Source organism: Staurois parvus, unplaced genomic scaffold, assembly GCF_062004578.1.
Source record: "Staurois parvus isolate SC_StPar_1 unplaced genomic scaffold, SC_StPar_1.0 ptg000425l, whole genome shotgun sequence".
NCBI lineage: Eukaryota > Metazoa > Chordata > Amphibia > Anura > Ranidae > Staurois > Staurois parvus.
The window spans coordinates 4,786,528-4,814,046 of NW_028318221.1; the positions used below are offsets into that span (position 1 = coordinate 4,786,528).

The window sequence follows — 27,519 nt, forward strand, 5'->3', positions numbered from 1 at the left end:
CCAGTAATGGTCTCCAGGTATGGATAATTGATTCCATACCCGATAAACACTCAACAGCTGAACGTTTCCAACTACTATGCAGGCAGGAAACCTGAAATTATACTCTGGATACGTTAGTCCCAAAAGGGTTAAATGAAGAGGTTGAGGTCCTTACTATTCTATAATTTGATTTCTTGATTTCCTGTTTTTTCTGTTTTCTAAATATAACTACATTTGACCTCAGCATATAAATTCAATTTCCTCTCTATATGCAAAAACCACTGATAATTGTTCTTAATAAGAATATTTTAATGCTTTTTATTATCACATATACACCAACCAATAAACCTGCACCATCCACTTTTGTATAATGGGTGTTCTTCCCAGTATTTTTCAGTTTACATAGTTAGTCTGGCTGAAAAAAGACAAAAGTCTATCTAGTTCAACCATTAAACAAAAAAAGAAAAAGAAAGTTATAATCCTATACCCACAGTTGATCCAGAGAAAGGCAAAAAACTCCAGCAAAGCATGATACAATTGGTTCCTGCAGGGGAAAAATTCCTTCCTGATCCCCCGAAAGGCAATCGGATATTCCCTGGATCAACTTTACCTATAAATGTTAGTATCCAGTTATATTCTGTGTATCTAGGAAAGAATCCAGGCCTCTTTTAAAGCAATCTACTGAGCTGACCAGAATCAACTCTTGAGGGAGTCTATTCCACATTTTCACAGCTCTCACTGGGAAGAAACCTTTCCGTGTTTGGACATTAAATTTCTTTTCCTCCAGACATAAAGAGTGCCCCCTTGTCCTCTGTGATGACCTCAGGGTGAATAACTCTACACTGAGTTCACTATATGAACCACTGATGTATTTATACATGTTGATCATATCCCCCCTTAATCTCCTCTTCTCAAGAGAGAATACATTCAGTTCCTCTAATCTTTCCTCATAGCTGAGCTCCTCCATGCCTCTTATCAGTTTGGTTGCCCTTCTCTGCAGTTTCTCCAGTTCCCCAATGTTCTCTTTGTGAATTGGTGCCCAAAATTTAACTGCATATTCCAGATGAGGTATTACTAATGATTTGTACAGGGGTAATATGATATCTCTCTCTCTGGAGTCTATACCTCTTTTAATACAAGAGAGGATTTTGCTCACTTTAGAAAACGCAGCTTGGCATTGCATGCCATTATTAAGCTTTTGATCTACCAGAACTCCCAGATCCTTCTCCACCAGTGATTCCCCCAGTTGTACCCCCCCTAGTATGTACGATGCATGCATATTCTTAGCCCCCAAGTGCAGAACCTTACATTTATCAACATTAAACCTCATTTGCCACATAGTTGCCCAATTAAACAGCACATTGAGGTCGGCTTGTAAGTTGAAGACCTCCTGTAAGGACGTTATTCCACTGCACAGCTTGGTGTCATCTGCAAAGACTGAAATGGGATTTTTAATCCCAGACCCTATATAGTTTATAAATATATTAAAAAGTAAGGGTCCCAACACTGAACCCTGGGGTACACCATTGATGGCCCCAGACCATTCAGAGTATGAATCATTAACCACTACTCTCTGAACACAATCTTTTAGCCAGTTTTCTATCCATTTACATATGAATTTTTCCAAGCCTGTAGACTTTACCTTACACATTAGCTGTGTATGGGGAACGGTGTCAAATGCTTTTGCAAAATCCAAGTATACCACGTCCACCACCACCCCTCTGTCCAAGGTTTTGCTCACCTCCCCATAAAAAGAAATCAGATTTGTTTGACAACTTCTGTCTTTCATGAATCCATGCTGTCTGTTGCTTAAAATATTTTTTTTTGTCACTGGTATATTTTTTGTTATAATTATAATGATCTGTTATATGTAATGGTATCATTCATTGTATATTGCCAATCGGTTCTTCTATACCATTTTTTAATGATCAACACCAGTATATTTCCATATACAGTACATATATGCATTGCTGTACCTGTCATTACTACCAATATGTTATCCCCTGCATGTCGTACTTCTACTAAAAGAAACAATTGAGTACTGTCCGTGATACTTTTTTTATTTGCACTAACATACAATTTTTCGCTTTTTTTATTTGCACTAACATACAATTTTGAGGACAAGCTTTCGGAGTATGTCCCCTTCTTCAAGGTCCAAGCAGTACTATACAAATACAAAAATATTTGTATAGTACTGCTTGGACCTTGAAGAAGGGGACATACCCCAAAAGCTCGTCCTCAAAATTGTATGTTAGTGCAAATAAAAAAGTATCACGGACAGTACTCAATTGTTTCTGTCGCAAATGCACTAATACGGCTATAATCACCTCAAGCAAAATGGAAGGTACTTCTACTAAAGAATCCATTGTTTTATTGTTCTCTTGCCATAATCTGTCTGTCACCACCTATAAGCTGCCTGAATTGGCTGAGCCACATTTGCCCCGCCCACTCCATTCCCCTTAAAAGACTGACTGCCCAACTGTCCAATCAGGTCTGAAGAAAAAGCAGAAGCTTTGAAACTTGTCACCTGACTTATCACCTGACCCGTCCTCACATTCCTATTGGCGGCTTCCGGACTTCTGTGCATCCCACGCTGGTTACAGCGCCTGTCACGGTGTCTCTCACGGCACCTGACACTGCTGACACACATCCCATCCCTGGGACCCGGACACCACTGGATACCATCGGCTTTTGCACTGACCCTATTGAGGACATGTTCTAACGCCTTATCTTAGTACCTTCTTGTGAGTAGCTATTGGCTATTTTATTAATAAACTTTTTGAACATACTGCACTTAGGTTGGTGCCCCCTTGTGTTATTTTATATTTCTACAGAGTTTGCTTCACTCTATGGGGAGCTTCTACCAATAGTGTTCACACCATGGACTTTATGGACTTGCTTTTATATATTACTGATTGATGTTCTTTATAATCTTATCTGTTGTTACACTGCTGAGCAGTTGTCTTCTCTCAGCACCAAAAATTTTATAATAAAGGACAGAATGCACCCCATGGAGTCCTTCCTAAGTTGGAATTTCATTGTGTCACATCAAACAAAGCATGTCTTCCTGGTGCCATTATAGAAGTTATGAGAAATCAACTTCCTAGCCTTTAGGAGGGTAGATATGACCCAATCCTATATGCCCCCTATATGCCCCCTACATACAGTTCTGCCTAAGTGAGAATCACGTCCAATTCTCTTTGAGCGGTTTCTGGCACCTCCTTGTTGGTTGATGTAGGCCACTGCTGTGGCAGTGTCTGATTTGAATTCTAGTTGCGTGACCTCTCAGCTGAGAGGGTCAACATTGCAGGGACAATTGATATGCCCTTAGTTCCAATACAGATACATAGTTAGTCTGGCTTAAAAAAGACACACGTCTATCTAGTTCAACTATAAAATATTGTGATAAGAAGCCAAGCTCCCCCTACACCAATAGAGAGCATACTGGAATCCTCCCTGGTCTGATAAGCATGAATCTGTCATGAGAAATCTCCACATCTTTGGGGAAAGGGTTTTCCTGACTCCAGTGTCAGGTTGAAAATCTACTAAATAAGGGAAAGTCTTGTAGGTCACAGTAATAGGGTAGTCCTAGGACTGAATCTGCTAGTCTCATTTTACCTGAAAGTTGAGTTGCAATAGTCTGGAATAGTAGCCTCTAAATCACTCCATTACATGTATCTTTCAGCATTCTAAACTATAGCATTGCTACCTCCTTTTCCAGAGGTCTTAAATTTCTTCCACAGTTACTATGATGCCCTCCTGAATACCCCAAGACTGCCACCCCTTCCATCACAGTACCTCTGGTAGGGTTAGTTTCTGCCTTATATCTGCTTCTGCTGTTGTCTGAGCATGCTTATCTTGACTGCCAGGTCATCAAGACCCACCCTTCTAAATTAGTATTGAGATATCATTTTTGGAATTATATCTTTGAATGAGTGCTTGCCCATCATTTACTGTTGTTATTGTGCCACCTCCAGGCTCCTCGCACCTGCCAGGTCCAAACTCTCAGTAATATCACTGTATCCCTGGTACAATTTGTAGAAGTGGCTTATGTTACTTCAACTTTTGTTAACCTGCTAGGTCCAAACTTTAAGCAATATCTTACTATCTCTGTTACAAATTTCGGGATGAGTTTTTTTGTACATTTGTGCCTACTGCTCAAGTTACCTATCTACAATAAAGGTTTGTGCCAGGCCCAAATTCTGATCAATAATTTGTTATACATGGTACACTTTTCAGAATAAGAGGTTCCTGTTATACAGTGAGGAACAGAAGTATTTGAACACCTAAGAAACAGCAAGAATTCTGGCTCTCAAAGACCTGTTACTGTGCCTTTAAAAAGTCCACCTCTACTCCACTCATTAATCTAACTTAGTAGCACCTGTCTGAGCTCTTTAAAGACACCTGTCCGCCCCACAGTCAGTCAGACGCCAACTACTACCATGGGCAAGACCAAAGAGCTGTCAAAAGACACCAGAGACAAAATTGTGGACCTCCACAAGGCTGGAAAGGGCTACGGGGCAATTGCCAAGCAGCTTGGTGAAAATAGATCAACTGTTGGAGCAATTGTTAGAAAATGGAAGAGGCTAAAGACGACTGTCATTTTCCTTTGGACTGGGGCTCCATGCAAGATCTCACCTCGTGGGGTATCATTGATGATAAGAAAGGTGAGGAATCAGCCCAGAACTACAAGGGAGGAGCTGGTCAATGACATGAAGAGAGCTGGGACCACAGTTTCAAAGGTCACTGTCGGTAGAACACTACGCCGTCATGGTTTCAAATCATGCATTGCACGGAAGGTTCCCCTGCTCAAGTCATCACATGCCCAGGCCTGTCCGAAGTTTGCCAATGACTATCTGGATGATCCAGAGGAGGCATGGGAGAAAGTCATGTGGTCAGATGAGACCAAAGTAGAACATTTTGGTCTAAACTTCACTCGTCGTGTTTGGAGGAAAAAGAAGGATGAAGGAAGGAGAAAGAAGGATCATGCTTTGGGGGTGCTTTTCTGCGAAGGGGATAGGACGACTGCACTGTATTAAGGAGAGGATGAATGGGGCCATTTATTGTGAGATTTTGAGCAACAACCTCCTTCCCTCAGTTAGAGCATTGACGATGGGTCATGGCTGGGTCTTCCAACATGACAACGACCCGAAGCACCCAGCCAGGATAACCAAGGAGTGGCTCGGTAAGAAGCATATCAAGGTTCTGGAGTGGCCTAACCAGTCTCCAGACCTAAATCCAATAGAACATGTTTGGAGGGAGCTGAAACTCCATGTTGCTCAGCAAGAGCCCCGAAACCTGACAGATCTAGAGGAGATCTGTGTGGTGGAGTGGGCCAAAATCCCTGTTGCAGTGTGTGCAAACCTGGTCAAGAACTACAGGAAACGTTTGACCTCTGTAATTGCAAACAAAGGCTTCTGTACCAAATATTAACACTGATTTTCCGAGGTGTTCAAATACTTATGTTCAGCAGTGCAAGACAAATAAATTCTTTAAAAATCATACAATGTGATTTCCTGAATTTTTTTTTAAAAATTCTGTCTCTCAGAGTGGGAATGCACCTACAATGTGAATTTCAGACCCCTCCATGATTTCTAAGTGGGAGAACTTGCAAAATCGCAGGGTGTTCAAGTACTTCTGTTCGTACCTGTATGTGCCTCTCTATCATCTGTTGTAGTTACCATGCCACCCCTAGCCTTCTGCCAAACACAAACTCTGATCAATATTTTGTCATACCTGTTAATATTTTTGGAATGAGTGGCTCTTGCTACTTGTGCATCAGTAGCTGCTGTTGGTGTTACTTTGTCATCCCAGGGCTCCTGCCAGTCTGTCCAATCTGGCAGTTAATGCCTACTATCCAGCACATGAAACATGATGTAATCTAACATTACAACCAGGCATTTTCTTCTGTACAATGCAGAATACATAGGAAAGAGTACTCGTTACCCGGCCGTTGTGAGCGGCTAGGGTATAATGTTATCACTATCACCAATCATAGCAATCACATAATTACAATGTAAGCAAAACTGTCGTGAATGGCTTCCGTTCATGATAGCTTGCTTACTATTGTAATATTGTGACCCAGAGCAATCACATGGTACCTGGCACCCTGTACCATAGGATCAACTGTCGCCAATCGCAACATTGCAATAGTAAGCAAGCTGTCATGTATGAAAGCCATTCATGACAGTTAAAACTATTGCTTATAACAGTGATCATCACTTTATAAGCAATAAGAGTGTAAAAAAAATCCTTCATCACACCACTATGGTGACACCTAACTACTCTGATGACAATATGTAAATTTACTTTATTTATTTTTACATACGGTCAGTATCCCTGATAACTGAAATAAAGTATTGTTGCCTCCATGCTACCCAGTGATAGTGCATCTGATTAACACAAAAAAGAAAGGAAAAAAAAAAGACAACAGAACAAAAAAATTGATTGCAGCCAGCACTGACATGCGTTCACACACCAGTGATAAAATTATTCCTTGAAAAAGTGAGCTTAATCACAATATAATTCAAAATAAACGTACTACGGACATGCTTTATTGTGCAAATCAAACTTCAATGTAATTTAACAGAGTGGAATATAAATTCAGGTGCAAACAAATGACATGCATTAACAAGTATCAAAAATCATACTAACTAAAAATACCCCTGATCACCACCACATCTGCCCTACTCAAGATGGATGTGGCTATAATTGCTGGGGAAGGGGGGGGGGGGGTTCAAAATGATTGAACAAAATAAAGCATGGAAAAGTGAATTAAATAGCATTCTCAATTTGTGATGCTCAGATACAGGAGAGTTCCACTTTAACATTGCAAGAACTCACATCTACAACATATTATTCCACAAACCCATCTAATCTGTAGTTTATATTTATGTACAGTACTGTGCAAAAGTATTGGGCAGAAATGCTGAAGAAATGCTGTAAAGTAAGAATGCTTTCAAATATATATATTTTATTTGATTATTTTTATCACTTTACAAAATGCAATGTGAGTGAACAGAAGAAAAATCTAAATCAAATTAATGGTTTGTGTGCCAACCCTTTTGGCTTCAAACCAGCATCAATTCTTACACTTGCACACTTTGTACCCTTGCACAAAGTCAGGGATTTATTTGGATTACAGTCAGGTGTATGATTAACCAATTATACCAAGTAGAAGCTAATGATCATCAATTTCAAAGGTTGACACACAGTTATTAACAGAAATAGCTGTGTAGGAGGCCTAAAACTGGGTGAGGAACAGCTAAACTCTGCTACTAAGATGAAGTTGTGGAAGACAGTTTACTTTCACGGGTCATACACCATGGCAAGACTGACCACAGCAACAAGGCAGTATACTTATTATAAATAATCCCTTCCAAGTCCATAGGTGTTAGACAAAATTAGAAAATTAGTGGAGCATGTCCAGGGACAGAACCTTGCTGATTTGAGTTCTTTGGATTTATGTCATGTTGGTGAGTTGTTTTTTATATTAAAATTAACCGGAAAAATTTAAGGATGAGTTAAGAAATTATCTGGTCAGTTGTTATCTGTAGATCGCAGGTGTTTATCAGGGTGACATTTTAAAGCCTAGTACACATGGCCGAATGTCCGGCGCCATCGCCAACATTTGGCCCGTGTGTATGGCAGTTGGTCCAACAGAAGCCGACCGCTTCAATCCACACCGCATATGTGTGAATCAGCTCTTATACACTCATTGATGCAACACTGATATTTTTAATTCTGTCATTAATATTTCCTGGTGTCTGTAAAACAATAACCATCTCTTTCAAGTACTCATTCATACCTCCTTGCTTTGTGCAAAACACTGATTGTTGCAGCCTTGGATTGTAAAATGTACTGGATGGCTCTTGGCTGGTTGTGCCACTAATCACCATCACAAAAGCTGGGCACACAGTAGAAGTTATTATTTTGTTCAATTCAGGGGGTTAAACAAATAAAAAACAGAGAGAGCTCTGTACTAACACAAATGATGCCAGTGCAGCAATCTTCCCTGCTGTGCCTTTGTGTTCTGACAGGGGGAACATAGAACATACTAATCAGTGCTACCAGTCATTGGTTGTCAAGAGCTGGTTGGATATTGGTTGAATACTGGTTTTCAAACATGCCAGTTGAACAGAAGCCAGTTGTCAGGCCGGCTTCTGTAGAACATACAGCTGTACATGGCGATTCCTGCCAAACTGGCCAATTTCGGATGGTTTTAAGCTTGTGTGTACAAGGCTTGAGGGAGGGAAACAGGACACCTGACTTATAAATTGATGATGATGACCATTGACTAATTGGTTGCTAGGAGTGATTTAAGAGTGTCACTGGGCTTGCAAAGCTACATGGGAAGATAGATTGTCTCTTTTTAAATCAATTTTCGCCTAGGGAGTCCACATGGCAAAAATGTAGGCCAGTTTCACAAAATGTTCCCTAAGCTGCAAAACAGTTAATACTAAAAATAAATTTGGTGAATTTCATTTCTCATCCCAAGTTAAGGTCTCTTTGACCCGGGCAGACAGGGGGCTCATCCATCTGTTTTGACTGCCCCCCCCCCCCCAAAGCCTACAATACATGCTGTGGCCACGATGCGTAAGCAACTATGTGATTAGCTAATATGCATGTTAGTAGACTTCCCAGATATAGGCAAACACATTAAATTTAGAGATCTGAACAGGTCTGCCATAAGAAATAGCAGAAATATTTTATCAGACTAGAGTTTTCCCAAAGTCTTGTTTTGTTAAATGTAGGAACACAGCTTGAACACAGATGTTAGAAAACTAGTTTTACCTGTGGCAGTCTGTACTTGTCTCTCATGTGCATTCTGACTGCTGCCCTCTCTGCTTTCTTCTGTGCATAGGCATGGTCGCGTTCTATCCTGTGTAAACATAGTGCTATAATATCAGTACCTTTCTCAAACAACATATGGACAGAAGCATAGGCAAGCTTGCTTATGACTTTGGACAGAGACAATACAAACTTATGGAAGTGGAGGAATTTACATTCTGATCATGTGTCATTTACCGTATATACTCGAGTATAAGCCGACCCGAATATAAGCCGAGGTACCTAATTTTACCACAAAAAACTGGGAAAAACTATTGACTCGAGTTCAAGCCGAGGGTGGGAACACCAGTGGGAAGAATCGTGCCTCATCATTGGTGTCAGTGGGAGGAATAGTGCCCCATCATTGGTGTCAGTGGGAGGAATAGTGCCCCATCATTGGTATCAGTGGGAGGAATAGTGCCCCATCATTGGTATCAGTGGGAGGAATAGTGCCCCATCATTGGTATCAGTGGGAGGAATAGTGCCCCATCATTGGTGTCAGTGGGAGGAATAGTGCCCCATCATTGGTGTCAGTGGGAGGAATAGCGGCCCATCATTGGTGTCAGTGGGAGGAATAGTGCCCCATCATTGGTATCAGTGGCAGGAATAGTGCCCCATCATTAGTATCAGTGGGGGGAATAGCACCCCATTATTGGTGTCAGTGGAATAGTGCCCCATCTTTGGTGTCAGTGGGAGGAATAGTGTCCCATCATTGGTGTCAGTGGGAGGAATAGTGTCCCAACATTGGTGTCAGTGGGAGGAATAGTATCCCATCATTGGTGTCAGTGGGGGGGTGGAGGAATAGTGCCCCATCGTTGGTGTCAGTGGGGGGGAGGAAAAGTGCCCCATCGTTGGTGTCACTGGGGGGGAGGAATAGTATCCCATGATTGGTGTCAGTGGGGGGTGGAATAGTGCTCCATGATTGGTGTCAGTGGGGGGTGGAATAGTGCCCCATCATTGGTGTCAGTGGGGGGGGGAGGAATAGTGCCCAATCATTGGTGTCAGTGGGGGGGAGGAAAAGTGCCCCATCGTTGGTGTCAGTGGGAGGAATAATGCCCCATCTTTGGTATCAGTGACACCAATGATGGGGCACTATTCCTCCCACTGACACTTGCTGACCCCTGTTCCAGTATGGTGCTGCTGCAGCCAGCATATGTGGTTGCAGCAGCACCTAAGCACGGCACACTTACCTGCATCTCCTTCACTCGATTTTCGCGGGGCCGCTCAGCTCCGCCTCCTCGCCGGTGATTGGCCGACTGTGTGCCTTTCCTGAGCTACAGTTCTGGCGGCCAATCACCGGTGAGAAGGCGGAGCCGAGCAGCCGCGCGAACATCCAGTGGACGAACCGAATGAAGGAGCAGCCGCGCTTCCTGGACCGGATCGTCGTGGGACCGGAGCCAGGTAAGAGACAGCAGCCCCCTGCCCACCCCTGTACTTACCGTAGTTTCCCTTCTGTTGGAAGGGGGGGGGAGCCATCTGCAGACGTTGACTCGAGTATAAGCCGAGGGGGCCGTTTTTCAGCACAAAAAATGTGCTGAAAAACTCGGCTTATACTCGAGTATATACGGTATACTGTAGGTGGCGAGGGGTTATTTCATACTGTGCCTCCTTAACGACTTCAACACTGGGCACTTTTACGCCTTTCTTGCCCAGGCCAATTTTCAGGTTTCACACTTTGAATGACAATTGCGCGGTCATGCAACACTGTACCCAAACTAAAATATTATAATTTTCTTCACACAACTAGAGCTTTATTTTAGTGGTATTTAATCACCACTGGGGTTTTAATTTTTTGCTAAATTAACCAAAAAAGACAGAAAATGTTGAAAAAAAACCACGTTTCATTGTTTCTGTTATAAAAGTGTGCAAATAAATAATTGTTCTTCATAAATTTAGGCCAAGATGTATTCTGCTACATGTCTTTGGTGAAAATAACCCAAATCAGTATTTATTATTTAGTCTGTAGGAAAGTTATAGAGTTTACAAACTATGTTATATATCTGAAAATTGATCAATCCTGAAGTACTGATGGCCAATCTAATTTCTTGAGGTCCAAGAATGTCAGAACAGTACAGATATCCCCCAAATGACCCCTTTTTGCAAAGTAGACAGTTCTACGTATTTCATAAGAGGCATGGTGAGTTCTTTTAAGTTGTAATTTTTTTGTCATAATTTTTCGGAAAATTATTTTTTTTTTACATACCGTTACCAGTGCAGTACAGCATCATCATATAACTGGTGTGGTGGTGATCAGGAAAACTGACTGGTGACAGTATGAAAAAAAAAAGATAATTTTTTTTTTAATTTTTAAATTATTTTTTTATTAAATTTTTTCTCTTTTTTTAAGATTTTTGTTTCATATTACACTATGACCAAAGTAGTATAATTTTACCATAGTAACATTGTACTACTTTGGGGAAGTGATCAGTATTTTTTTTTCTTTTACACAATTTGATTGCTTATAGCAAAGAATTTCTTTGCTATAAGCAACAATTTAACTGGATGAAATCGATTCATTCAGCTTTTTTTGTTGTGATTAGCTGTGATTGTCGGCGGCTAATCCCATGACACAGATGGGCTGTGACTAGCCCAGTTTGTGCATGTGATCACTGTGACCATTCACAGCTAGACACACTTGTATACAATGGATGGCATGAAAGGAAGCCATCCATTGTATACAACTGTTATGTGGCCTGCTGTGATTGGTCACAGAGGTCACATGGTACTGGCAATAGGGCCAGTACACAGATCTGTCATCGGCCGTGTCGGAGGTACACAGCCGGTGACAGATCTCGCCACAGTGCGGCCCTGTGGGCAAGCGCAATGTGTGATCCGGGAAGGACGTCATATGACGCCCTTCCAGAGAGATGAGAGGTTTGCCCGGCCGTCATCTTACTATAGGCCTGGCAGGAATTGGTTAAATGCTTCTTTTGTCCATGGCTAAAAGCCATCAGGGCTCAAGGAACTGTTAAGGCTTCACAAGAACAAAAAAGAAATGAGGAGGCTTTTGAAAAAAAAAGTGCTTTTTCAGCTTCCAAGGGGTCTCTTTGGTTACTGGATGGTAGTAAACTACATATTTTAGCTCTTTCAAAGTCTAAAATTGCATTTTCTTAATAACAAACAGGTTTATAATTACCTGCCCTGTTCTTTGGAATTGCACAGAGCAGCCCAGAACCTCCTCTTCTCGGGTCCCCGTTGGTGCTCCTAGCTCCTCCTCTTCTTTGTTTGCCACCATGGGAAACCACTTCCTATTGTGGCACACCTTCATGTTCGATCCTAAACCATGCTGCCTGGGTCTGTTAACACAGACAGCGAGGCGAGGCTCACTTCCCCCCCACCAAAATCCCTCATCACAGGATTTGATTAACAGCAGCAGGAACCAATGGCTCTTACTGCTCTCAGCCAAGCCTATGAAATTAGGGAGAAGAGGAGAGGGCCACTGCAGATTGCCACTCTGCTAGATTGCCACTCTGCTAGATCGAGAAAGTTCACAGGTAAGTATAAGGGGGTGATACTTTAACATAACATTTATCCTAATGCATGGAACCCTTTTCAAAGAATGTATTACTATACTACAATTCAAAAACGTGCTTAAAAATGAGTAAACATCAGTGTCTAGGCTTCATTGGCACACTTGACAGGAAGTAAAGTATAGGATTATTTATACTGCGTGGTGTAGCGTGGTGGAGTAAAAGTTACAACAGTTCTATTTACCCATGACAAGTTGTCCATGACTAACTCCAGACAGGGGTTAGTAGCAGACAACATGTCTCTTTCCTGAGGGTCTCTTTAACGAGTGTTGTCGTAGTTTTACTGCTGCTTCTATCACATTCTCATCATGTCTTCTCTGTTCTTTCACAGGTAAATGTCTGTGTGCAATATTCATCTGTACTTATCCATCTGTACCATCTCCATACCATGTATGACTGCTAATTGACACTGCTTTACTATATGGTAAATGTCTGCGTGCAATAACCATCTGTACTTCTGTACAATCTCCATGCCATGTATGACTGCTAATTACCACTGCTTTCCTATATGGAAAATGTCTGCGTGCAATATCCCTTAAACTGGTCTATATACTTGGCGATTTGATTGTCACCTACTTTTTGCCTAAGTAATCAATGAATCAATCAATCACCTTTTATGTTTTTGACCTGGGTCTATGGCTGGTCTGTTTTTTTTTTTTCCTTTCCCTAATCTGTAATCAGATCCTAACTTCATGAATTGACAAATGTTTGCCAGCCCTATCTCCCTATATGTTTAATACAGCTTATGGGGAAGCCGCAGACTCTTTCCCGAGTGTTGTCGCAGTTTTACCGCTGTTGTTTAATGAAAGCAGGATAATGAAAGCTGTATACAACAAGAACTGTGCTCCACTCTGGAATAACAGCAAACAAATCATCTTCTGATATTTCCTTTCCTAAGAAGTCTGATTCCCACTAATATGCTCCCTATATTCTTCCTTCATATATTAGTATTCTCTGTCCTCACATTGTCCTTACTTTACCCTTCATCTCCACCCCACAGTTTATACATATCACCCTCACTCCTACCCTCTCCCTTTTACTGTACCCATCACCTCTTTCAAATACTGAACCCACATGCTGACACAAACACCAGGGCAGTGAAATATGTGCGCTTATATACATCACGCTCCCACCTTACTTCCTGCACCCTCCTCCTTCTAATCTCTGGTGACACTTCCCCCAATCCTGGCCCGCCATCTGGCCCCCTTCCTCCTCTGACCGCAATTTACCTAACTTCTATCCCCCTGCTCCCAAAAACCAGCCCCCCAATCTCATTTGCCCTCTGGAATGCCAAGTCAGTTTGTAACAAGCTCACATCTGTGCATGACCTTTTTATCCTCCATTGCTTTAACTGAAACTTGGCTTCAAGATTCTGACTCGGCTTCTCCTGCTATCTTCTCCCATGGTGTCCTTCACTGGACTCGCTCATTCAGACCAAGTGGATGGAAAGGAGGTGGAGTTTGATTCCTTTTATTCCCACAGAGAATCTTCCAAGACCTTCCTACCCCTCCCTCTCTATCCCTCCCTTCTTTTGAGATGCACTGTATTCGTCTGTTTTCGCCAATTTCTCTGAGGATTGCAGTGATGTATCGGCCTCCTGGACCAGTATCATGCTTTTTTGACAATTTCTCTACCTGGCTAACCTACTTTCTCTCCTCTGAAATACCCACTATTATTCTTGGTGATTTTAACATCCCTGTTAATGTTAACAGCTTGGCTTCTGCTAAACTGCTCAACTTAACCTCATCTTTTGACTTGCACAGAGCAGCCCCGATTATTTTCTCCTCGTGTCCAATGAGGCAGAGACCTGGGACAGCCAAAGCTGTCTTGCACATTGCTGGATCTCGATGGGGCTCAGGTAAGTATTGAGGGAGCTGGGGGCACTGCTGCACACAGAAGGTTTTCTACCTTCATGCAAAGAATGCAAGAAGGCAAAAAACCTTGATCCTTTACAACCACTTTAATGCAATGGGCACATACTCCCACTCATTCCAATGGTAATACCCTTCACCTTGTACTCTCCCATCTCTACACTCCTTACCAGCCCCCTCTTTCCTTTCTCTGATCACACCCTCATCACTTTCACAGTATCCTTGTCTTTAAGCACCTATCCCTCCAAGCAACAAATGATTACTTGTAGAAACCTTCACCATTTTAACCCTTCACTTCTCTATTCTGCTACTGACCACCTCTATGATAAAGTCTTTCCTATCCTAACCTGGCCACCTCTGTCTACAACAGTTCACTTTCATCCATACTGGGTGCACTTGCTCCTCTAACTGCATGAAGAATCAGACCCTGACTGTTACAACCCTGGCAAACTGACAACACCAGAAATCTCAAGAGACGTTATTGTGCTCTTGAATGACTGTGCGTAAAACCAAATCCCTGCAAGACTTCACCATATATAAATCTGCCCTCCAAAAATACCATTCCTCCCTCCATGCTGCCAAACAAACTTACTTTGTCTCTTTTATTAATACGTTGTCATCCAGTCCTCACTGGCTCTTTGCTAACTTTAACTCTCTGCTTTGTCCCCTACCTCCTTTACCCACTAACTCACTGTCCATGAAATTGCCAAACACTTCAAAGACAAGATTGATGCAATACCTGAGGACACATCCATAATATAGATATCTTCCCCACTTAACATACCTTGTCCAACAGCACAGTCAACACTTTCCTCTTTTGACCCAGCTACTACTGAAGAGGTTACCAAACTGTTCTCAGATGCCTACCTAACCAATTGTCCCCTGGATCCTCTTCCCTCACAACTACTACGGTCACCCTCTTCTTCTATCCTATGCTCTCTCACTCACATCTTCAATCTCTCCCTCTCTGTTGGCACCTTCTCCTCCCCCCTAAAGTGTGCACGGATCACTCCCATACTTAAAAAGCCCTCACTGGACCCCACCAACCTGAACAACTTAAGACACATCTCCTTGCTCCCATTCACCTCTAAACTTCTAGAACGCTTAGTCTACAACAGTCTCAGCTCCTACCTCACTGAAAACAACCTTCTTGACTCCCTACAGTCTGGATTTTGCTCACAGCACTTCACAGAAACTTCCCTACTAAAATTCTCTAACAATTTGCTAACAGATAAAACCAATGGCCACTACTCCGTACACTTACTACTAGACCTCTCTGTGGCCTCTGATACTGTTGACCACCAGCTCCTTCTTAAAAAACTTCACTGTCTTGGTCTCCGAGATTCAGCTCTCTCCTGATTCTCTTCCTACCTGTCACAGCACTCCTTCAGTGTTACCTAAAACTCTGTTTCCTCCTCTCCACTTCCTCTTTCTGTAGGGGTCCCCCAAGGCTCTGTTCTTGAACCCCTTTTCTTTCTCTATCTACACCTCCTCTCTTGGTCACCTGATAACCTACCATGGCTTCAAATACCACCTCTATGCCAGTGACACCCAAATATAACTCTCTGCTCCTCACCTCACTCCTTCAGTCTCCTCTTGCATTACTAGCTTACTATCTGACATATCAGCACTGATGTTTTGCCACTTCCTTAAACTAAATCTCTCCAAAACCGAGCTGATAATATACCCTCCTCCTCATGCACTCTTACATGACTTTTGCTGTCAAGATCAATAATACAACTATCAGTCCCTCCATCAAATTCCAATCTCTGTCAAAAGCTTTTAGACTTCACCTCTGTAACATTTCTAAAATGTGCCCCTTTTTAACCAATGTAGCTGCCAAGTTCATTCACTCCCTGGTTATCTCTCACCTTGACTATTGCAACACCCTTCTCATAGGCCTACCTCTCCGTAGGCTATCCCTTCTATCATGAATGCTGCTGCCCGGATCATTTACCTTACCAACTGTTCAGTGTCTTCCACCCCCTCTGCCAATCCCTCCACTGGCTTCCGATTGCCCAGTGAAATAAATTTAAAATACTAACAACAACCTACAAAGCCATCTACAACTTTGCCCCAAGCTACATCACCAATCTTGTCCCCATGTATCACCCAAACTGTCCTCTCCACTCCTCTCATGATCTCCTGCTCTCAAGCTCCCTTGTCTCCTACTCCCATGCTCGTCTCCAGGACTTCTCCAGAGCCTCTCCCATCCTCTGGAACTATCTACCTCAATCTGTCCGGCTATCCCCTATTCTGGCTGCCTTTATGCGATCCCTCTTTAGACATTTATCATTTCCATCAGCTCATCCTCCAAAGTTATAACCTTTTGTACCACTTGCCCCACCCTAGTAGATTGTAACCTCTTAGGAGTAGGTCCCTTGTAATCCTCCTATTTTGACTGTATTGTAGCTGTACTGTCTTCCTTTATATTTTAAAGCACAGCGCAAACTGTTGGCTCTTTTTTATTATTATTATTAATAATAATAATAATAATAATAATAATAATAATAATAACAATAACAATAATAATAATAAAGCAGTCATATGACAATGTACTTAATCGTTCTCTATAACTTTATGCACAATACAATACATATACCTTGTAAAACACACAATACATCTTCAGATTTTAGTACACAGACAAGGAACAATCTTAGTTGTAGATATGTGCAGTAATACTTCATGCAGTATATATGTATTCAGTTATTAAGTTAAAAGAAATCTTAAACTAAAGGGAATCATTACATTTCAGAAGACCTAGCGGTTCAGGTTGTCATAGCCTTAAAATTAGAAAATTTATCCAACTAAATACTGTATATAAAGAATGCAGCACTCAACCCCAGAGGGGCAGCTGGAAATGCAAAAGTCTCTATTACTTGTTCAGAGGCTGCCAGTCTGGTTACCAGTTCCAGAAGCACGCCAACAAAATTCAGCTTGAGAGGACAGATTCTCAAGCAAAGTCCTCAAGTAAAGTCCTAAAGGAGCCTTAAGTAATACTGCAGGTAGAGGGGACAGTCAGCTAGCCTGAGATTCTTTGTGTGCAGTCACAGTCCTTGTAGCAACCTCTAGTGTCTGATCCTCAAAGCACAGGCACACCTGAAGCTCTAGGTAAAAGGTCTTACTCACAATGTCCCAAGACAACTCCCCATACAGCTTCCCTGCGACACTCTTCAGATTCCTTGCAACACTCTTTAGTAAAAGAGCTCCTTCTCCAGCCCAGCTTCCTATCACCCTTCAGCATATTCCTTAATCCAGGCTCCTTCAGGCTCTCAGCCAAGCACATTCCTAACAGCAACAACTCTTCAATAACATAAGCTACCTCCCAGGGGCAGATGCCCCAGAAGAGAGAGCTCTGAACAGACCCTCCCAGACTTTTATGTTCTTCTTAGTCACACCTTCTGAGCCTACCCTAAGAAGGTAGTATGTTCAATATGAAACTAAGATCATGAACACAGGAACATGACCTCAAACTAGCAGGAGGAAAGTTCAAAACTAATCCTAGAAAGTATTAATTTACTGAAAGGGTAGTTGATGCTTGTAATAGATTTCCAGCAGAGGTAATGAGCCAGTCAACTGTAAGTGCCTGCAAACATGTATGGGACAAACATAGATCTATACTAAAAAGTAAAAAAACAAAAAAAAACAACAAAATCATGTAAACATTAAAAAAAGGGGGTTGTGGGGGGGAACCACTTGGTCTTTTTCTGCTGTCACTTTTCTATTTTCCTATGTTACCTCCCATTGATTGGTTGTGATCAGATAAATATTCATAACCCAGTGGTTGACCCTCCTACTCTATTTCTAGAAGCCTCTTCCAGAGGCAGGCAGGCGTAATCAACCACCAAGCTTAGGGAGACCTGAAAAGACCTAAAAAATAAATTGATGCTCAGCTGAGTACAGAAGAGCCAACTAAATTTATTCAGCCTAGGGAAGGGTGCTACCAGTACTTAATGGTAACCATTTCAGTTGTCTTCTTAGCTGCTATTCCTAGCACATCGAACTGAGCAGGCTACATTTGTTTTGCAAGTGAGAATAACAATAACATTGTAAAATGTACTCTTCAGTTGTGAATTAGCTCAACCCAGACTGAAACATGAACTTTGTAGGTCAAATCACTCACCTCTAGTTAATTCTAGAGTTTATGCATATTCTGGGAAAACGTACTTATTTTGTGTCCAAGATGACTGCTAAAACTTTGACAAGTTATATATTTCTGCCATGAATTATTATATTTTAGCAAAAAAAAGAAAAAGAAGGACAAAAAACATTTGGACTATTTATTATGGATCTATGAAGTGCTAGTGGTAACATAGTTCAATAGTTAGTCTGGCTGAAAAAAGACAAACGTCCATCTAGTTCAACCATGAATATATATATATATATATATATATATATATATATATATATATATATATATATAATTCTATACCCACAGTTGACATATGATCTTGTCTAGGCGGACCTGTACCAATTGACCTGCTGGCTGTTGCTACAGCACCCTCTTAGGAATATATTGAGGTATGCGTTTCGGGTTCACAGCTACCATGAGTTAAGGGCAAGTCTTACAGGTTCAAGATTCACAATTCACAGTCCCAGCATATGTATGTGCAGGATTTTTGTTTTAAACTATAATGCATTGAATGGCCTTTGAGCTATAGCTAGCAGGCTCAGGAGGGTCGATAAGGAGGTTTTTGGTCAAGCCAACCTCTTCACCAAAAAAACGGGGGCACAAAGCAGCCATAGAGTCAGTGAATTAAAAGCTGTTGCAGAGAAAGCTGACAAACTGCACAGAGAGAGATTAGAGTTAGTTAGGAAACTCTACTTTAATTCTGATCACTAACTCTTTGGGCAGTCAATGCTTTTTCTTCTTTTTTGTTTTTAATATTGGGGGGATATGAATCAACTACAAGTATACCGACACCCTTTGCAGATGTCGGCTTGTAGTTCCCAATGAACTACCACAGTGCTGTTGAGCCACTATTGTAGTTCATTGATTCCTCCTGTCAGTGTGAAGCTGTCTGCTCATACGATTTATGAGCAGACAGCTTACACTGAGCCCTGCATGGCACCAGCTATCTGCTGATCATTGGTGCAATGCTTTGCAGGCTCCTAAATGAAACAAAAATTGTAAATGCACATTCTTTTCCCTGCAAAAAAAAATGTCCATTTATTATTATTTTTTTTTTTTAAAGTGAACCTATCCTTTAAGTTTGGGGTACTCAAAGTGCAGCATTCACTTGTTACTGACCATCTGTTCTTGGACCTGCCTTTAGTTCACAGCATACTGCTACATTGTTTTTTCTAAATAATTTTGAAAAAAATGGCTAAAAATGCAGGAACAATATGCAGCTAAACCACCTTACATTATATCACTCAAATTCACTGCACCTCCCTATACCCATAGATTGAAAAAAAGGAGTTGGTCATACACCAGTTAGGCTTAGTATATCAGTATCTTAATTCTTGTATTCAAACCTCATGTCAGAGGAAAAGACGAGAAATCCCGGGCAAATGCGCAATATGGCCAGGCCAATTCACGCAAAGAAGTGCATATGCAGGCGACACGTAGTAAAACATTTCTGTGCACGAAAACACACCAGCACACGCAGGGTGCACTAATTGATGACACTCAGTGGGCTTTATAAGGACTGCAGCTCTGCTCAGTGATTGCTGGATTATCGTCAGCCCCTCCTGTGTCTACTGCTGATTACCCATTACCGACCTGGCTTGATCCTGACCTTGTTCCTGCCTGCTGCTCTGTGTATGACCCCGGCTTGATCCTGACCTTGTTCCTGTCTGCTGCTCTGTGTATGAGCCCGGCTTGATCCTGACCTTGCTCCTGTCTGCTACTACTCTGTGTATGACCCTGGCTTGATCCTGACATTGCTCCTGTCTGCTGTTCCATATTTATCCGGGCTCTGTCTACTGACTACTCTACCCATCCTCCAGGATCCACGTGTTCTCTGGAGAAACGCATCCTGCAACTGGAGCACCCACGGGTTGTATCTCATCAGGCATTTCCAAGCAGCAACACCACTGGCAACCCGTGCTTCTTTGGGCACTGCACCTCCTGTTTCCACCTCCAGGGGAGCACTGCACTTAGCCGTAAGGGGAGCTCTCTCTCTATTACAGCCTCTGGTCAGGTACGTGACACCTCATCTCATATTCTTTGTCTCTACTAAATATGAGCCTAGCCTTGCTCATTAAAATTGTCCTGCTGTACACTACTGTATTATCTGCAGTCTTTTAAGTCCTGTAGTAAAACACCTGACCTTTCATTTTGTATTTAGTACAATTAGGTCTTTTATCCCTGACAATCTTAGTTCTTGTAGTAAAGCCCCTGCTAGTTCCCTTTGTCTCTAGTAAATTTAGGCCTAACTTTGCTGTTTAAAATGAGTTGCTTCTAAAGCTACATAAAAAGCCTTTTTTGACAAACTGAAATTAATCATATTGGGTTGCTATTGCTGTATGCAAGCAAGCAAAGCTAGCAATAAAAGACAAAATCAATTCCACAGCCAAATACATTCTACCAGTATGTACTGTTGCTGAGACTTTTTGTGAAAATCGTACTGTGCCATAACACCATGTATGGCATCTCCATGCATGCTATTTAAAATATTTGTGGGTTTTCTATGTTTTCCCTAAAACCTCATTAAAAAACCCTGTCGGAGCTGAACATATTAGCATGATGTGTACACAGACATACAGTGGGGATCGAAAGTTTGGGCACCCCAGCTAAAAATTTGTATTAATGTGCATAAAGAAGCCAAGGAAAGATGGAAAAATCTCCAAAAGGCATCAAATTACAGATTAGACATTCTTATAATATGTCAACAAAAGTTAGATTTTATTTCCATCATTTACACTTTCAAAATAACAGAAAACAAAAAAATGGCATCTGCAAAAGTTTGGGCACCCTGCAGAATTTATAGCATGCACTGCCCCCTTTGCAAAGCTGAGACCTGCCACTGTCATGGATTGTTCTCAATCATTGTCTGGGAAGACCAGGTGATGTCAATCTCAAAGGTTTTAAATGTCCAGACTCATCTGACCTTGCCCCAACAATCAGCACCATGGGTTCTTCTAAGCAGTTGTCTAGAAAACTGAAAATAGTTGATGCTCACAAAGCTGGAGAAGGCTATAAGAAGATAGCAAAGCGTTTTCAGATGTCAATATCCTCTGTTTCGGAATGTAATTAAGAAATGGCAGTCATCAGGAACAGTGGAAGTTAAAGCAAGATCTGGAAGACCAAGAAAAATATCAGACAGAACAGCTCGCAGGATTGTGAGAAAAAAAACAATTCAAAACCCACGTTTGACTGCATGATCCCTCCAGAAAGATCTGGCAGACACTGGAGTTGTGGTACACTATTCCACTATAAAGAGATACTTGTACAAATATGGTCTTCATGGAAGAGTCATCAGAAGAAAACCTCTTCTACGTCCTCACCACAAAAATCATCGTTTGAACTTTGCAAATGAACATAAAGACAAGCCTGATGCATTTTGGAAAAAAGTTATGTGGACCGATGAGGTTAAAATTGAACTTTCTGGCCGGAATGAGCAAAGGTACGTTTGGAGAAGAAGGGGCACAGAATTGAATGAAAAGAACCTCTGTCCAACTGTTAAGCATGGGGTTGGATCAATCATGCTTTGGGGTTCTGTTGCAGCCAGCGGCACAAGGAACATCTCATGAGTAGAAGAAAAAATGGATTCAATAAAATTTCAGCAAATTTTGGATGGTAACTTGATGCCATCTGTGAAAAAGCTGAAGTTAAAGAGAGGATGGCTTCTACAAATGGATAATGATCCTAAACACACCTCGAAATCCACGGGGGATTACATCAAGAGGCGTAAACTGAAGGTTTTGCCATGGCCTTCACAATCTCCTGACCTCAACATAATTGAAAATCTATGGATAGACCTTAAAAGAGCAGTGCGTGACAGACAGCCCAGAAATCTCAAAGAACTGGAAGACTTTTGTAAGGAAGAATGGGCAAAGATACCTCAAACAAGAATTGAAAGACTCTTGGCTGGCTACAAAAAGCGTTTATAAGCTGTGATACTTGCCAAAGGGGGCAGTACAAGATATTAACTCTGCAGGGTGCCCAAACTTTTGCAGACGCCATTTTTTTGTTTTCTGTTATTTTGAAAGTGTAAATGATGGAAATAAAATCTAACTTTTGTTGACATATTATAAGAATGTCTAATCTGTAATTTGATACCTTTTGGAGATTTTTCCATCTTTCCTTGGCTTCTTTATGCACAATAATACAAATTTCTAGCTGGGGTGCCCAAACTTTTGATCCCCACTGTAGGTACAATAGCCATTATAAATTATAATTATTGTAAATTAATAGTTCGGCCAGTCTTTAATGTATAATGTAATGATTTTTCTTATGGAAATACATGGTTATGATGTAATTTCATGTCTCTGTGCTCTTTTGCTCCAACAAAGCAAGAAGGGTTCAGCAATGTATCCAGCAGCATGACAGGTAAATGTTATATCTTCAACAGCTTTGAAACCGGTTACGGTCTCAGCTACTTCCAAGTTACTAAACACTGCTGCACATATAGATGCAGTTCAAGATTATAGCAAAACAGTCTCTGAAAAAGAAAAGTGGTCAGAAAGCATATATGATGGCTATTAATTGTGCTTTATCAAAATATTAGGGTATTAATCTGACAAACCAAAACTACTAGTCTTGGAAATTTTAAATTAAGTTGCTGCTGAAAAGAAAGGTTATAAAGAAGTGTATACACAAGCCCAGATAAAGCCCACCTACAAATGAATGGACAGAGAAAGATCAAATAGTTCAAAGTACTATATTCCTGATCACACATGATGGTGAAATTGTGTACAAACAGGTAAACTGCACAATCTGGAAAGCCAAAAGAAATCCACAAAAGAGACAAGTTAAAAAACAAATGAACAGTGTTAAAGAAGAAATAAAATATGTTTCAGATACCAAGTGTGCCTTTCACTATAAAGAGAGAACCTCAAAAGTTTTTTGCCTGCATTGACCCTGGAGCTAGAAATTATTTGAACAATGATAAAAATGTCTTTGCTTAGCCTGACCATAGACATAAAGAATTACACCTAACAGGTAATAACTAAAGAACAGTATATGGTCTCAGAGGGAATATGTTGCCTACACTGCTCTTCATCACAGTTACCAGAAAGATACCTATCAAAGATGAACTATATATTGCTACTCTTAAAAGTAACCTCCTGTGAGTGAAGAGGCTCACTGAGCAAAGATATATATAAATATATATAGTTACATTCAGTGATAGGAGCTGTATTATCACAAACGTATGCCAGATATTAGGAAAGAAAAATCACAGATGCAGCGTATCAGCTGGATTGCAGTGAAGAGGTTAACATTGTCAGGAAGGAATAACATTTGAATTGTATTCACACCCAGCACTGTCATTTTTTGCATAAGAATCCTGAAACTAAAATAAACTAGCTGAAGGTCAGCATCCCATTGGTATGAAAATGCAATCAAATAAAGACATGTACCAGTTGCATAAAAGGAAAAATGACTAGGAAATATTTTCCCAAAAGTAGCAACAGCAGAGCCTAATAGCCTCTGGACTTAATTTACTGAGATGTATGCAGTCCTATGAAAACTCCAGGGGAAAATTTTCTTTTTCTCATATTAATTGATTACTATTCAAGGAATACTGTGCTATAACTAATAAACATCAAAAATGATGTTTTGGATAAACCTGAACAACATCTTGCCCAAGTAAGCAACACATTTGGCAAAATGTCTAAAATGCTATGAACAGACAATGACACAGAGTATACAAGTGGCATGTTTCTTGTTGAGGATATACCAACAACATACTGGAGAGAGGCATTTAAAGCAGCATGCTATCTTCAAAACCACTTATCTGGAAAAGTAACAGATGTAGCGCCTAGGGATAGGAAGGGATAGGGGTGCAGGATACTCCAAAACGTTAGGGCAAATTAACATGAGAACAACTCTATGTGAGCAGTCCCAGTCCCTAAAGCAACATCTGGCATATTCTTCCCCCAGCACAGGCACACTGAGAGTTTTTAGCAGGGGTCCTACTCACAATGTTCAAGCATAGCTGTCACTTACAAATTTCCATGCAACATTCCTCTGTGATGCCAGAATCTCTCTATAGGTCAGCCTCCACAGTTGATGCCCTCCAGTAAGCAGAGACTGAGGCACAACATCAGCTTCCAGGTACACAGAGTGTATCCCAGGGGCAGCAGCCCCAGGACAAGACCACTCTGAGAAGGCCTGCCAGACATTTATCTTCTCCTTCAGCCACTTTCTGGGTGCCCCTCCCAGGGACTGGCTGAAAATTAACCACCAAGCTTACGGAGACCTGACAGATCTAGAAAACAGATCACTACTCCACTGAGTACAACGGAGCCCTAAATTAAATCTAGCATAACTAGGGCATGGCACTACTCAGAGAAAACTCCAATTGAGCTATGAAATGAAAACAAGCCTGGCTTGAAACATGTTTGGAAGTAAACCTTAAGAACTGGTTTCTAAAGAAAAGCCTACAAAAATGGGAACTGAATATTTGTCAGCTACAGTGAGTCTCAAAAGGGTTACAGAATTCTGAAACCAGACACCAATAAAGTAACGACCAGCAGAAGTGTAGGGCCTCATTAACAAGGGACATACTACACTGTATGTTCATCCAAGGATATCCTTACCCACAGGTGTTTCATGTATCCCCGTGCAGGCAGTCCTGTCACTAGTCCAATATTGTTTGTACAAGGCTATAACCTGAGCTAGCCTCATAGGAAGAAATGCAAATGCTACCTGTTCATAAGAAGCAAAGGTGTATTAACACTGAACACAAAGATATGGAACCTCTCAATCAGCTCTAAGCTTGGAAGCTTGCAGTATGCAAAAGTGTAAGCACACCAATAAAAACAACATATCGAAAGTTGGAAGGAGAAAAATATCTTTTAACTGACAATAAACAGTACAAATAAGCAGTGGAAAAGGGAATGGAATGCAATTAAAAGTCATTCAGTACTTAAAACATACTCAAGACAGGAAGCTAAGATTATCTGTTGATGCAGAACTCTAAAGGAGGATGGAACTTACACAAGAGTTGGTTGTTAAGTGGGAGCAGTAGCATGCTGCTTATACAGACATAGGTGCAACAACCATTTTTATATATTATACAGTGATTAACAGTTCTGCCAGTAGGTGGTAGTGTTCTTACAATGCAATGTTTTTTCTTGTGAAACTATGTAGCTATGATATACTTTCTTGCCTCTGCATTCTTCTTGTTTTCTAAAAAAGCAAGAAGAGCTATGCAACGTGTCCAGCACATCTTGACTGGTAAAAGTAATACAGAATTTTCAACAAGTATTTTTTTTTTTTTGCATTGATATATGTTCCCTTATGGCAATGCCCAGCTTCCCTTTCCCATTTTTAGAATGGTTGGCCTATTATCCCTAAAAATGGCCAGAACAAGACGATTTGCCTCTACTGTACAGACTTCTGTGGTGTTCTAAGTTTGTGTTTGAAACCTTTAACAAGATTCATTCAAACCCAGAAAAATTTGCCAATCACTATTCAGTATGCATATATAGAATATGCAGGCGAGCCCTGATAAAAATGTTAAAGCAGCTGGCACTCAAGGTATAGTTCTACACTATATATGGATTTCTGGCTCTTGTGGTTGAGCTATCTTTCTTAGGACAAGGGTCCCTTCATCCATCTACGCCCCAATGGAGCTATATAGTTAACCCCCTGGCTGCCTCTCCACCTCCAGATGTGATTCAATATATGCCTGATATCATATACTTTCTGGTGAGTGTACACCCATCCGAGGTGGTGGATTTTCCTGTGTGAATGATCGCGCACTCACACCCTGCACTTTGCATTATTGCACTTTATTATCACAAAGACACTTTTGAACGCAGCTATTTGGTTGGAACTTTGAATACAATATTGCACTTATTGGATTTATGCAATCGTGAACATCATTGATTTAATTGTATTTATTTTGCAATATAACACGTCACATTTATTTATTGACAATTCCCATATTTATGCACAAATTTTTTAATGCAGCATTTTCTGCAACAGTGAATAGTATTTAGTTTATATATTACACTTTAGTGCACAGAATGTCACATTGATTCACGGATTTGATACCCTGTTGATTTATACGCAGTTTTATAATTTTATATGTTGCATTTGATTGGCTGTTTTACATGATATACTGTATATAATTTTAGCGCTGAACTTCCTTATATATATACATACTATTCAGTATACACTTACAGTCCTCTGTGTATATAGAGAAAAATAGTAACACAACTACAACTGATAAATCATAAAAAATTAGAAACTGAAAACAGAATGTTCATATCAAAGGAATAAATTGCAGTTTACACACTTTAGTATCTACTGTATATAACTGACTTTGACTAATCTTAATGCAGCATTTTACCTATACTGGCTGGCAGGTACAAACATTTGATTTACAGTATACTTTTGAGAGATATGCAATACTTACTTCTCTTCCACCAACTGTCTTTGATATTCCTCAAACTCTTCTCGTGTCATACCCTTAGACTCTGCTGTCTCTTTGCCATCTGGACTTTCTTTTGTCTCTGTTTCTCCACTAAGGTTATTTCCCAAATTCTTCATGGAATTTCCCATCATAGCTTTCAGCATAAATGCCATGTTTGTATCTTTTATATGGCAAAAAGTAAAAAAAAAAAAACTATTCTAAAAACTACAGAAGCTTCACTACAAAAGCTCTGAATTTTATATCATTATATAATGTTAATTCTTATGTAATGGTAAATAACCATATCTAATTATATTTGTAGAAGTTCTATAATTCTTTTGCCTGTTGATATCTCTGGTACAGTGCAAGGTGAATGTGTCCCTGCACAGACAGCCTAAACCAGCTTAAGGCATTAAGTATTAGTGAGGTGGAGATAACTATTCCTTTTTGCAGAGGTCCATATACTCCTTCCTGCTAAGCACTGAAGCTGCTCAAGTTAAAGCTAATCATTCGTTTAAAACTAAAGAGAGTATATACAGACAAAATGTTATTGATTTGAATGAAAAATCATAGTACTGACAGTTATTGTTTTATTTATCATGTTCACATTAAAGCGGAGTTCCACTCATCCTGTCAAAAAATAAAAGTCAACAGCTACAAAACTGTAGCTGCTGACTTTTAAAAAACAGCCACTTACCTGTCCCTTGGTCCCACGGTGTGTCCCCCAAAGCCCGGCCGGCCGTCCTGTGTTCCAGGAGGCCTGCATCTTCAGTGTGG

General features: G+C 40.7%; 1 protein-coding gene across 1 annotated transcript in view; it reads right to left on the reverse strand.

Annotated features, from left to right (window-relative positions):
- Positions 1 to 26,991, reverse strand: part of LOC149454538 (complexin-4-like) — a 38,462-nt gene extending 11,471 nt beyond the window's left edge. Inside the window, exons 1-2 of the mRNA XM_089687400.1 lie at positions 26,746 to 26,991; positions 8,773 to 8,860 (exon numbers count right to left, since the gene is read on the reverse strand). Of these exons, the coding sequence (XP_089543526.1) occupies positions 8,773 to 8,860; positions 26,746 to 26,915 (258 nt within the window). The 5' untranslated portion in view covers positions 26,916 to 26,991. The remainder of the gene's footprint in view (positions 1 to 8,772; positions 8,861 to 26,745) is intronic.
- Between the last annotated feature and the right edge of the window lie 528 nt (positions 26,992 to 27,519).